The following is a 12072-nucleotide window of genomic DNA, read 5'->3' as shown; positions in this document are numbered from 1 at the left end:
ATTCTCATGCTCTTGTTTTTGTTTTTGCTACTTTGAGAACTATAAAGTTTTAAGTTGTCTCATAAATTTCTATCCAAAATAATAGGTCTTCCCTTAGGAAGTACAGTCAACATCCTCTTTGTGGTCTTTTAAAAATAGAAAGCAAAATGAAAAAAAACCCTGAACTTTTGAGCAGGGAGGAGTCTTGGTGATCTGATTATTTCAAGGTCTCCTGTTCCTTATGTTAAAATCATCATATTTTAAGGTTCTCAGGAGAATTATTAACATCCTTGTTTTAAAAGATCCAGAATTTCCTGAATCAAATATGTTTTTAAATTGTGTTTGGTGATTGACTGCCAAATCTGGCCCTTTCACTCATTTGGCCATCCAAAATGTGATTTGAGGAAAAGAAAAAAAACCAGGAAGGGAAAAAAAAGAAAAAATATTTCCCCTAAAGCAATGTCTTTGCACTTTTCTTTGTCAGTTCAGAAACCTTCTTAAATGATATTTTCACCATATACCATTTCATCCTGTTTTTGCCAGCATTTGGCCTGAGAGAGCCAACATGCTCATTCCTGCAATGCCTTTCACATAATCAAATGTCACCCTCGTGCATTGCAAATCATTTCACGATGGATTATTAATACCAAGACTATGTGCTGAGACATGGAGAAGTCATTATGCCAGCAGTAGCCTTCTTACTGAGCTGTGGGCGTCACCTCCAATGGTGCCAAGTAATTGAAAATACTTGAAGTATAGAATGGGACTGGATTGCAGGATTAAGCCCTCTAGTTTCATGAAAGCTGTAAGAGATTATGCTCATTCATTCTAAGAAGAGTGGTATTCAGACTGTGCTTTCGTTTTCTGGCTCGTACAAAGGAAAGCAGTCAAAGGTTCTGATGGACACAGACCACTGGCTTTCAAAGAAACCTCCTATTGAAGTAAAAGGGAAGCTGTGTCCAGGAAGACTAATTAAAGAATTTTCAGTTAGTCTTGACACCACAGCCCCCCAAAAACAGAGAGCGAGGGGGAAAGAAAACAGCCATAATCCCGTCTTTAACCCATTCCTGCATAAACTACTGTAGTAGAGGAAAAGAAAAGTGAATATGTGCTTCATTTTTTTAAATTTCTAAACAATAAATAATTTTTTTTAGAAAGTTATAATGAAACACGTTAATACTAATTGTGTGGGTTTTTTTTTTTTAATAAAGGAAGCCATCTTCTAATATTACAGGCAGTAAGTAGGAATTTGTGCATTTTGGATGCTTTTTCTTAATGCCATTTTTTTAGCTAGGCAGTTAATCCCTTACCAGTCACATGTCATTACCATGAAAACTGGCGGTAATGTCCATTTTTTTACAATAGGAGCAACACAAGGGCCATCAGATCAACCTCTGGCTCCCCTCTTTATACACTCAGAAGGAAAGCTGCTCATGGTTTCAGTAGCTGTTTTGTTTCCAGAACCAAAAGGGGAACTTAACTGAGTGTTTTATCTTATTTTACATTTTATTAAAAGGCTTGTGATTCAAGTTTTATGTTCAAGCCAGTGACATGGTCTTCCATACAGTCTGCTAGAGTGATTTGGATTAATGAATTTTACTCTTATTTGAACTAAAAAGCAGAAATTCTTTTGGGTATTGTAGTAGACCGTGCGATTATTTATGTGCATGAGTTATGGTTGAATAAAAAAGGTGTCCCTTGGCTAAAACACTGATGTGAGAGCCCAGCTTATTTGAAGGACACTAATTCATTGGGGTACCATATCTTTTCACAAGCTTTTGTTGTTAAAATTGCTTCACAACAACAATTACAGGTGCTGCACACTGGTGTCAGGTCCTCAGCCCATGTGTGCAATGCCAGGCCCACAGGAAACGGAGATGTGTAAAATTGCCAGAGGCAACCTGTTGATTGATTGTGTTACTTGTTTGTTTGCTTTTGCCCTGTGTTTGCATAGCAGGACTGCACAGCTGGGAGACGTGACGTGGAATCCTCACAGCAGACCAGTTCCTTTAAAAAATTTTTTTAAAATATATTTTACTGATTTTCCACAGAGAGGAAGAGAGAGGGGCAGAGAGCTAGAAACATCAATGAGAATCATAGATCAGCTGCCTCCTGCACACCCCCCACTGGGGATGGGCCTCTTGCGCAACCCCTACTGGGGATGTGCCCGCAACTAATGTACATGTCCCTGACCAGAATCAAACCCTTGAGTCCGCAGGCTGACGCTCTATCCACTGAGCCAAACCGGTTTCGCCAGTTCCTTTCATTTTTATGCCACTTAGTTTTTATAAATCAAAGCCTTTGCCTAGGAAGATACCTGGCAAAACTTTCAAAGGCTCATACTGGCTCAAAGAAGACTAGGGTGTTTAACTTTTACCTACCACAGCCAGCACACTTCATCTGTGTTATCAGATACAAAACACATATTTTACACTTTCAGGTATTGAAAGATTCTTCTCAAAGTCCAGGGAAGTAAAAGAATATTTAAATCACAGTAAGCTACGTTTATAAAATTAAGTTTTTCCCAGGGGAGAAAGACTAAGAGAAACTTTGATTAAATCATGGACTAGGCTTAATGAGATTGTAATGCTCTCTTTCTACCAATTATTAACGAAGTCCTTGTTACAGCATTCCATGCCCTAGGAAGTGAGTGAGTTTCTGCCATAAAATGGAGACTGTTGCCCTTTACTAAGGCTGTGTTCCTATTTGAAATCAGGCATGACCTCTTTTGTGTCTGTCTCTGGAGTTGTTGACTCAGATGCACAACACGCTATACAATGTAACTTCGCTTCTAAAGGAGGTGTCTCTGGTATAAATCTCCTTAGGAAAGCATCCTGTGTTGTAAGGAACGAGATCCAAAGATAGAAGACTAGCTCTAACCCCTTCCCATTTGAAAATCATATGTCAGCTGAGATCCAACAGCAATGACTTGCCCGTGAAACTGTGAGTGCATATTATTTAAGGAAACCTTATATTTACCTCTTAGCCCTTTATTCTGTCTTTTCTTATCAAGCACAACGAATGAAGGTGCTTGGTGTCCAAAGAGAATGGCAGAGCGTGGTGAAAGGAACACTTGGGAAAGGGCTTCTTGGTAAATAAAGCCTTGCGGCTGTCCACCGGAGCCGCCCAGCTCCTCAGGTGAGTTTTAGGAAGATGCTCACTGTGTCAGGACGTGCAGAGTGAGGACGAAAGGCTGACTCCATCATTTCCCAACACCCCTTCACCCCTTTCCGTGCAATCAGAGCCAAGCCCCTCTACATCAAAGCAACTATAAAAATAAACCGAAACTCTAAGCCCCGATCAATTCATCTTGTCTTCACCTTAACTTGAAAAAAGACAAGGAAGAAAAGAAAAAAGGGAAAAGAAAAAAAACCCAAAAACCCTCAAGGAGCAAAATACAACATGGTTTTGTAATAGTTACCAGGGCCCTTGGTCTAGGCATGTGTGTAGAATAGCATGTGTGGCAGAGGTAAATGAGGAGGAGGCCAGGTGGTTTGTATTATAGAAATAACATTCTGACCCGCCATGTGCATGAAACGTTTCTTTCAGTTGACAGGAACTGGTGGGTTTTCTCTGAAAATTGGACTCTGTGACCAATTCCCCTCCCCCACAGCTAGCAAAGAGCCCCCATTCCCTGCTGACACAGAGCTCCAGATTGTTCCCAACATGACCTAGGCAGAAAGAGACATGATATTAACTTGAGTGACCTAATTTCACCCGTTGCCCTTTTTCCACATCACCATCTGGAAGGGGGGGAAATGTTAATGTAGCCACAATTAGATAAATTGGAGCACATGCAATGCTCGTGCTTGGACGAGGGCACGCAGGTCTTAAAGCGCCGAGAGGGGGACAATTAGCAGCAGGGCCTGGTTTGTGGCATTCCTGGTGCTGATGGCTTGCTGTCAGGATGGAACGGAGGTGTTGGTGACACTGACCAGAGCTGGCAGGCCATACACACAAACTCCGCAAGTCAGGTCACTTGTTGTGACTTGGACTCTTGAGTCACAAAAGCAAAACATTCCCAACCACCTGAATGACAGGCACTGCAGCCTGAAGGATTGGGGCAAGAATTCTCACCTCTCACAGAGTCCGTTTATTTGGTTTGGCCACCTGTAAAGCCCCCGCTCAGAATCATGTGCTCTTGAGCCGAGTGAATGCCGCCCATATAACACCGATTTGCCCTAGAGTCCGAGGAGGACATCTTCAGCATTGAGTTCCCATGTAGGTACGATCTCTCACCCTTGTAATTACTGACTGTTCTTGTTCAAGAGCCTCGCTCTTCATAGGCCATTTCTCAACTGCTTGGCTAGCCTTAGTAGGCACTCCTAAAGGGTAATTCCTTGGTTTTATATATTTTGGATTTCCAGACCTATTTTTTCTTTTTTTTAAAAAAATATATATTTTATTGATTTTTTACAGAGAGGAAGGGAGAGGGACAGAGAGCTAGAAACATTGATCAGCTGCCTCTGGCACATCCCCCACCGGGGATGTGCCCACAACCAATGTACATGCCCTTGACCGGAATCGAACCTGGGACCTTTCAGTCAGCAGACCGATGCTCTATCCACTGAACAAAACCGGCTTTGGCCTATTTTTTCTTGAAGTCTTTAAAATACAAATAATTCTAAAAGGTCTGTTGTATGTTTAAAATGGAGAGATGTTACTTACATCAATGTCTTTTCACCTGCTTTCCTAAAGAAAGCACAATAGTCGGGATGTATGTACAGTAAGTGCTTGGGGTCCAGAAACAGCCACTCCACACATGTATCCTATCTATTTTCTAATACAAAACCTGGGGAAAATTATTAATCAAGTAAGGGCCACCAGGAAACTAATTGCTCAGAGTATAAATTGTGTTGGTCTAGCTATAAGGTTTTTCTATGAATAGTAACACACATCAATAATTTTAAGGTATTTAAGAAATAATTAACTCTAAAACCAGTTTCTTATTATGCATTTCTATTCTTATGACATGTTCATGACTACCAAAATTGTATGTCAACCAACTTAAGAACATCTGTGCATCCTAAAAAAAATTGACTAGCCACAATTGGGATGGCATATGGCCCAATTAATCTTGGTTGATTATTTTTTCATTACATAGTGTGGACACTTTGGAAAATTATCATTGAAGAAATAGAAACTACTGAGCAGAGAAAGAAAATTGAGACCTCAGTTAAGTTGGCAGTGTTTATATACTTTTTAAGGGCCTAAATTTAGAACTGTCATAAAGGATTTTTTTTTTTTCCAGCTTGAACACTGCTTTCCTTGAGATATTTCCTTGTGAGATATTGGCATTTTTGGTGTTAGCAGAAGTGGTTTTACCATTATGGTATTTAGATTTATAATAAGAAATATATATTTGTTCTTTATCCTGGTTCCTGGCACAGAGCTCCTAAAACCCTTTGTTATTCATTACAAAATCCCTTTCCACTACACTTGAGTTTGTGCCAATAAGGTGATTTTTGGAAATCCCCTAAAGGTGGGGACTGGCAGCTAGGGCAACCAACCTTGTGATTAGAGGATTAGAACTTTCAGCTGCACCCTCTGACCTAGGAGGGGCTGAAAATTGTCTTAATCACCAACTACCGAAGATTTAATCAATCACGCCTACATTTTGAAGCCTCCGTAAAAATCCTACATGTGGGATTCACTGGGTTTCTAGGTTGGTGTACATCTGGACAGCTGGGAGGTTTGCGCCCCTTCCCGCATACCTTGCCCTGTGTATGTTTCCCTCTGGGTATACCTTTTATAATAAACCAGCAATCTAGTGGAATAAGTTGTCTTCCTGAGTCTGTGAGCCATTCTAGCAAATGAGGAAGGAGGGGGGTTCTAAGAACCTCTCAGCTATAGCTGGTTGATCAGAAATGCATGTGACAACCTGGACTTGCAGTTGGTGTCTGCGGTGGGGACAATCTTATAGGACAGAGCCATTGGGATATATAACCTCTGTTTCCTCATCTGCAAACCCAAAACAAGGATAACAACAAACCCAACCTCATAGGATTGTGGTAATAACTAAATGTGACAATAAACATAAAGTGCCTAGCTCAGCAACGGAGGATTACTATTACTGTGCTCTCCAATCAGAGCGGGCTTAGAGAATGCCTTATTACCCGACGTGAGCACAGCCTTTGTACTAGTCATCTACGGCTGGGTAACAAATTGCCTCAAAACTCACCTTATCACACACTGTTTCTGAGGATCAGGAATCTGGACGCAGTTCAGCTGGGTGGCTCTGGCTCTGGGTCTCCCTGGAGGCTGCATTCAAGCGGTCAGGGAGCTAGAGTCATCCGAGGCTTGATGGAGCCTGGGGGATCCTTTTCTAGAAGGCATGGGCTCCTTACCACGGGTGCCTTTCTGTAGGACTGCTCACAACATGGAAGCGACTTTCCCAGAGCAAGTGCTCCAAGAGAGAGACGTGTGATGGAGACAGAAGCCACTGCGGCTTTTACAACTTAATATCAAAAGCGACACGCTGCATCTTCTGCCATATTCGGACTGGGCGAGCACAGCGTGAGCGGGGCGGCACGAGGGTGTGAACGCGAGGAGGCCGAGATCGCGGGGAGGAGGAGGGCTCTCAGAGGCTGGCTACCACCGCCTTCCAGAGCTCTCCTCAGCAACGCCGCAGACGCGCTTGTTCTGCTTTAACTTTAGATTAGAGCCAGCAGGCTTTGAAATGATTTCAGTGGTGTATAATCTACCAGCAAATGAAAGGCACCTGAGCATCGAGATAAATGTCTGAGTGGGGTCTGCCAGCCACTTGAAAAGCCCGTGGTTCCACATGCCTGAGAAATCCACAGCTGACTTCAGTAAAAATCCCGGCTATTAAATATTCCGGCTCTGCACTTCTCACAAAGTGCAGAGGACAGAAGTTGTCTCTCTCTATTTAACAAGTAAGAATGGTTAGCGGATAAGGCACGGTTTACAAATCTGTATTTATGATTGGGCTCTGGCTGAAAAGCAGAATCAACCATACGATCTGGGAAGTCTGATTCCAGCAGGAAGTTGCTTTGAAAAGAACCCCATGCTCCGCTCGCTCTCCAGCCGATGTCTTTGATGACCGGTTTGGACACATCAATAAAACGTTCTGTCACTTACTATATTTTATTTTCTTGCAGCGCTTCCCGCTGTTTGATGGTAACGCTAAGTGTGCCTGTTCTCACAGCAGAATCCACACTCATGATTTCCATTTGCCAAGCAGATTGCTTTTGGCTCCATGTCCTGGCCACGCACAGGTCCTGCAGGTTTGAGAGGCCCCGTTGAAAGATCCCTAAAGAAAATATGCGGCCTCGACTGACTTGGATGTGTAGCTCCAAAACTTGGAAGCAAGCGGCTGGTTAACATTATAAACATTTTGAAGTACTTGTCTTTCAGAAATGCAAAGAGCAATTGTAGGAGAAGCCCTTTGATGGCTCAGAACTTGCTTTATGTGCTTATTATTAATCGGTACACTTTCTCCTCCATTTCAGCCAAAGATTCTGTACATTGCAACAATGACATAAGTAAAGACATGTGTCCACTTTAAAATCCTGCTGTTGGTGAGGTCTCCTAGTCCCTTCCCATGCTTTCTGGGTAAAGGCTCCTTCCCTCCCTCAGCCCCGCAGCACTTTGATCTCAGAAGCAGTGCCATTTGGTTGTAAGTGTATGTGGTGCCTTTGATCTGGTACTTAGTGGGACTTATTTAAAATATACCGTATTTTTCGGACCATAAGACGCACCAGACCATAAGACACACCAGTTTTTAAAGAAGGGAAATGAAGAAAAAAAGATTCTGAAACAAGTAGTGTCCTAAAATATTTTATGTGCATTAAAACCCAACATCACAGTCATAAACACATGTAATCAACCCTGTAAAGTAAACAGCAGCATTTAGAACCATTTTAGAGCCGGGCAAGCACACAGAGACCACACAGAGCTGGGCAAGTAAAAAAACTTTTTTTTTAAAGTATATGTGTAGGCTATATTTGGACCATAAGACGCAGGGACTTTTTCCCCCTACTTCTGGGGGGGAAAAAGTGCGTCTTATGGTCCGAAAAATACGGTAGATAGCTTCTTTTATCTAAATTAGGGGTGTCGAACTCAATCAGAGAAGGGGCCAAAATCTAAAATCCAGCCTAAATCGTGGGCCGAATGGTTTACTGAACAGTCATAAACTGTCATTGTGATGGAAACGCAGCGGAGTGCAGTGATGACAGCGCGGTGCGGGCCACATTGCAAGGCCTGGCGGGACGGATTTGGCCCGCGGGCCTTGTGTTTGACACATGTGATCTAAATAGTGTTTACTGGGTCTCTCTCTAGGAAGGACGGTTTCAATTGCTATCATTTAGGTAGTTATATAAAGTTTGTTATGAGTGCCCAGGTCTGAATCTTAAGTTCTGAAACCCCAACAGCAATATTATAGATTTTGGAAAGCAAATTCCTATTAAAATGAGCTGCTCCTATAGATGTCAGGTACTGTTTGCAGAAACTTGCTCTGCTTTTTAATGAGGAAGTGACTTTCGGAAGAGTAATAGACGTATCTTGTACTCAGACAAAAATGGTAATCTCAAAAAGTGTCTGAACTTAATGTCCAATAATTATCCCTCTGAAATTCACCTATTAATATATTTTTACATTACTGGATTATGCATAGTACACAGGGTATATTTATTTATTTATTTATTTATTTATTTATTTATTTATTTTTTAAATCAATCTTTATTGTTCATATTATTACAAAGGTTCCTCATTTCTTCCCCCCTCCACCAGGTTCCCACCCCACCCTCTGCCCCCTCCCCATCCCCCATTGTCCTCATCCATAGGTGCACAGTTATGTTCAGTCTCTTCCTTCCTTTCCCCGATAGTAAATCCCTTTTCAGATAGTAAATCATTTACTTAGCATTTTCTCATATCAATAATACCTCCACATGCCCAATGATACACTTCCCACAAAAGACATTTCCAAATAAGTCAACCAACCTCATCCAGGCCCCACCCAAGGCACTCACAGATCAACACCCCAGCACTATACTAACTCAACACATCCAGATCTAAGCCTTCATCACTTGATTCAGCAGACCCTCAAGTTCCCACAAAAGTTTCCAGCCATGTCTGAGAGGCAGCCGTGGGGCAGGGGCAGGCGAGGAGCAAGCTGTTCTGGGCCTGGCTGCTCCGGGCCTGGCCTCTGTTGCTCTGGTTTGTTCCACAACCAGTTGCTCCGGGTCTGGTCACTGCCGCTCCAAACCTAGTTGCTCTGGACTTGGCTGCTGCTGCTCTGGGCCTGACTGCTCCCAGCCTGGCAGCCGTTGCTCCAGGCCTGGCCGCTCCCAGCCTGGCAGCTGCTGCTCCGGGCCTGGCTGCACCAGACCCGGCTGCTTCGGGCCTGGCCTCTCCCAGCCTGGCAGCCACTGCTCTGGGCCTGGCTGCACAAGACCCGGCTGCTCCGGGCCTGGCCACTCTACACAGGATATATTTAAAAGGGACTTTTTAAAAATAGTAAATATGTATCTTTAATTCTCCTCTTTAAGAGGATTTCTTGAGCATTTTATTGGTGCATTAGTGACTTGTGTTTAAATTTCCTAGGCAGCATTTAGTTATTCATTCAATAAACTGTGCTGTAGGTCCAGAGACTTACAGATGACTAAGCCACAGACTCTGCCCTTAGGGTGCTCGCAGCCTGGAGTCTGGGGGGCAGGTACTAGCAGACAATTATGTAACCATGTGTGAGTGCCTCCCATGGACAGCAGTCCTCCCAGCCCACCTTCGGAGTGGTCAGGGAAGACTTCCTAAAAGAGGCGGCACCCAGGCTTCAGTGAGATACTGCCGACTTAGAACTCAACATCTCATAAATTCCCAGTCAAGTCCATACTGCAAAGCCATGCCTCATGGTTTAATACAGGTGGCCTACACCTTGGGGGAGGTCTAAACCTTGAATGGCTTTGCTTACTGCCTCAAGCTACCCCAAAGTCTTCTTTGGAGAAAAACCCTAACTGTTTTTTCACATACATTTTAGACCTTCAGCTTAATTCTTTATGTAGAGGTGATATTGGAAACCTCTTTGTGTTGTTTTTAATCATTCTGTTTTGTTAGGGTCCTGACACATTAGGAGGAAATCAGGGGGCAGGGCCTGACCTCAGGAGGCTAGTCTGGATTTGGGGAGATGGGGAGGAGAGTCTGGACCTCTAGATGACACACACTTATGAGTTCTGAGTGTCCCTGGGTCAGTGCAAGGATGGTCAATGTGCTGAAAGCAAATCACAGGGGCTTGGCCTTGTCCTAGGGGTGCTACCAAGCCACTGAGGCTGTGAAAATGCAACATGACCTGGGACCTTTGGTACTTTCTCTGTTCTTTCACATCAGTCACCAAGCACTACTGATGCTAAGAATCGTGCATTTTAGGTATCAGGAGCCTTAAAATCAAAGAGGCCACTATCCCCATTTATTCAGTTAGGAAATAAGCCCCAAAGTTCTGGCATTCCAGGTCTCACAGTCACTGAGTGGCAGAGCCAGTGGTGCCCAGTTACCCTGTTGACCAGGACCTAGGCCTGAGCTTTTCTTTCTGGCTTATTTCCCTCTAAGTCTTGGCGTAGGGTCTAGGATAGGGGTGTCGAACTCAATCAGAGAAGGGGCCAAAATCTAAAATCCAGCCTAAATCACGGGCCGAATGGTTTACTGAACAGTCATAAACTGTCATTGTGATGGAAACGCAGCGGAGTGCAGTGATGACAGCGCGGTGCGGGCCACATTGCAAGGCCTGGTGGGACGGATTTGGCCCGCGGGCCTTGTGTTTGACACATGTGGTCTAGGACCTTGGACAGTTCACAGGAGCTGTGGGAGAGAGGCCACCACACTCTGGGGTCCTCCAACAGGGGTGGGCTCTGGGGACAGTGCTGTTTTCATAGGACTTCCATCTCTCTCTTGGGACTCCCAAGGTCCACGCTGAGCCAGAACTGGAATAAGAGTTGTAGTTGAAAAGGAAAGAGACAGAACAGGAAAAAATCAGGATACATTGAGCAGACTTGTGGAGCCACAGGAAAGCCAGGCTGGGAAGGAGAGCAATATTACATTTGGGAGAAATGATTTTTTTTTTGAGTTACTGATCATGGGCTGCCTGTGGCCCCTAACTTCAGGAAGGCCAAATGTTGACCCAAACTGTGTGGATGGAAACCAACTTGGAAAGGGTGGCCCTCAAGAAAATCAAGGAACGGTTGTCAGAGGGAAGGTGGAAAGACAAGTGCTGGAAAAGCAAAAACAGTAGATTTTGACAGCAGCCCCTTTGTCCTAACCTAGAGGTAAAAAGTATAAGACTGGAATGTGCCCATAGAGTGTTACCATGTGTAAGGTCGTCTCACTGCTTTACCTATATTAACTAATTGAGGCTATCCTATTCCAGAGGGACTGCTATTATTCCCATTGACAGATGGCAGAACTTGAGTCACCGAGGGACTAACTTCCCAAGGTCTTTCTTTCAGCTAGCAAGTGCCTGGAGCCAAACAGCCTGACCCCAGAACCTCTGTCCTTAATTATTTCCCAGTTTCCTTCTTTCCTTACATTTTTCCCCCTCCAAAATAAAGGTTCGAGAAAGGCCCTTATAATGAATATAATTACCTGGCACATAAAAGTAGCCATTATGACTTTTGTGATTATTTAATAAAGTATGCAAAGCCTCTGGTGCGTAGTAGCCATTCAGTGACTATGAAATAAGACCAAAAGCAGCATTTGAAGACCAACCCAGACATTTACATAGAATCTAGGACTGAGAGAAAATCTGTGTGATCTTCAGGGGATTAGCAATGGGTGTGAAGGAAGAGGTACAGACAGTAAATAGATGAATAGAAATGTCTAGAGACACACTGAGGCAGGGACAACATGGTGACATGCTGAATCCTTCCATGACTCCCCTTCTCCTCCCTTCCTCTAGTGCTGCTTAAGCAGAGCCGAGGCCAGGCGGGATGCAGCCAAAGTGGCCCTGATCAACTCCCTGTTCAACGAGCTGCCCTCTCGAAGGATCACCAAGGAGTTCATTATGGAGAGCGTGCAGGAAGCAGTGGCCTCCACCAGCGTGAGTACCCAGGGAAGGGAGGAACTGGCTGCTCTGAGAATACCGAGGCC

General features: G+C 43.8%; 1 protein-coding gene across 1 annotated transcript in view; it reads left to right on the top strand.

The window, feature by feature from the left end:
• The window catches only part of LIX1 (limb and CNS expressed 1), a 49447-nt gene that overhangs the window by 24075 nt on the left and 13300 nt on the right, over positions 1 to 12072 (top strand). The window contains exon 3 of the mRNA XM_036409603.2: positions 11882 to 12022. Coding sequence (XP_036265496.1) covers positions 11882 to 12022 — 141 coding nt within the window. The remainder of the gene's footprint in view (positions 1 to 11881; positions 12023 to 12072) is intronic.

This window comes from Pipistrellus kuhlii, unplaced genomic scaffold, assembly GCF_014108245.1.
Source record: "Pipistrellus kuhlii isolate mPipKuh1 unplaced genomic scaffold, mPipKuh1.p scaffold_m20_p_4, whole genome shotgun sequence".
NCBI lineage: Eukaryota > Metazoa > Chordata > Mammalia > Chiroptera > Vespertilionidae > Pipistrellus > Pipistrellus kuhlii.
Note: the sequence above shows the minus strand (reverse complement) of the source record. Positions and strands in the feature narration are given on the sequence as shown.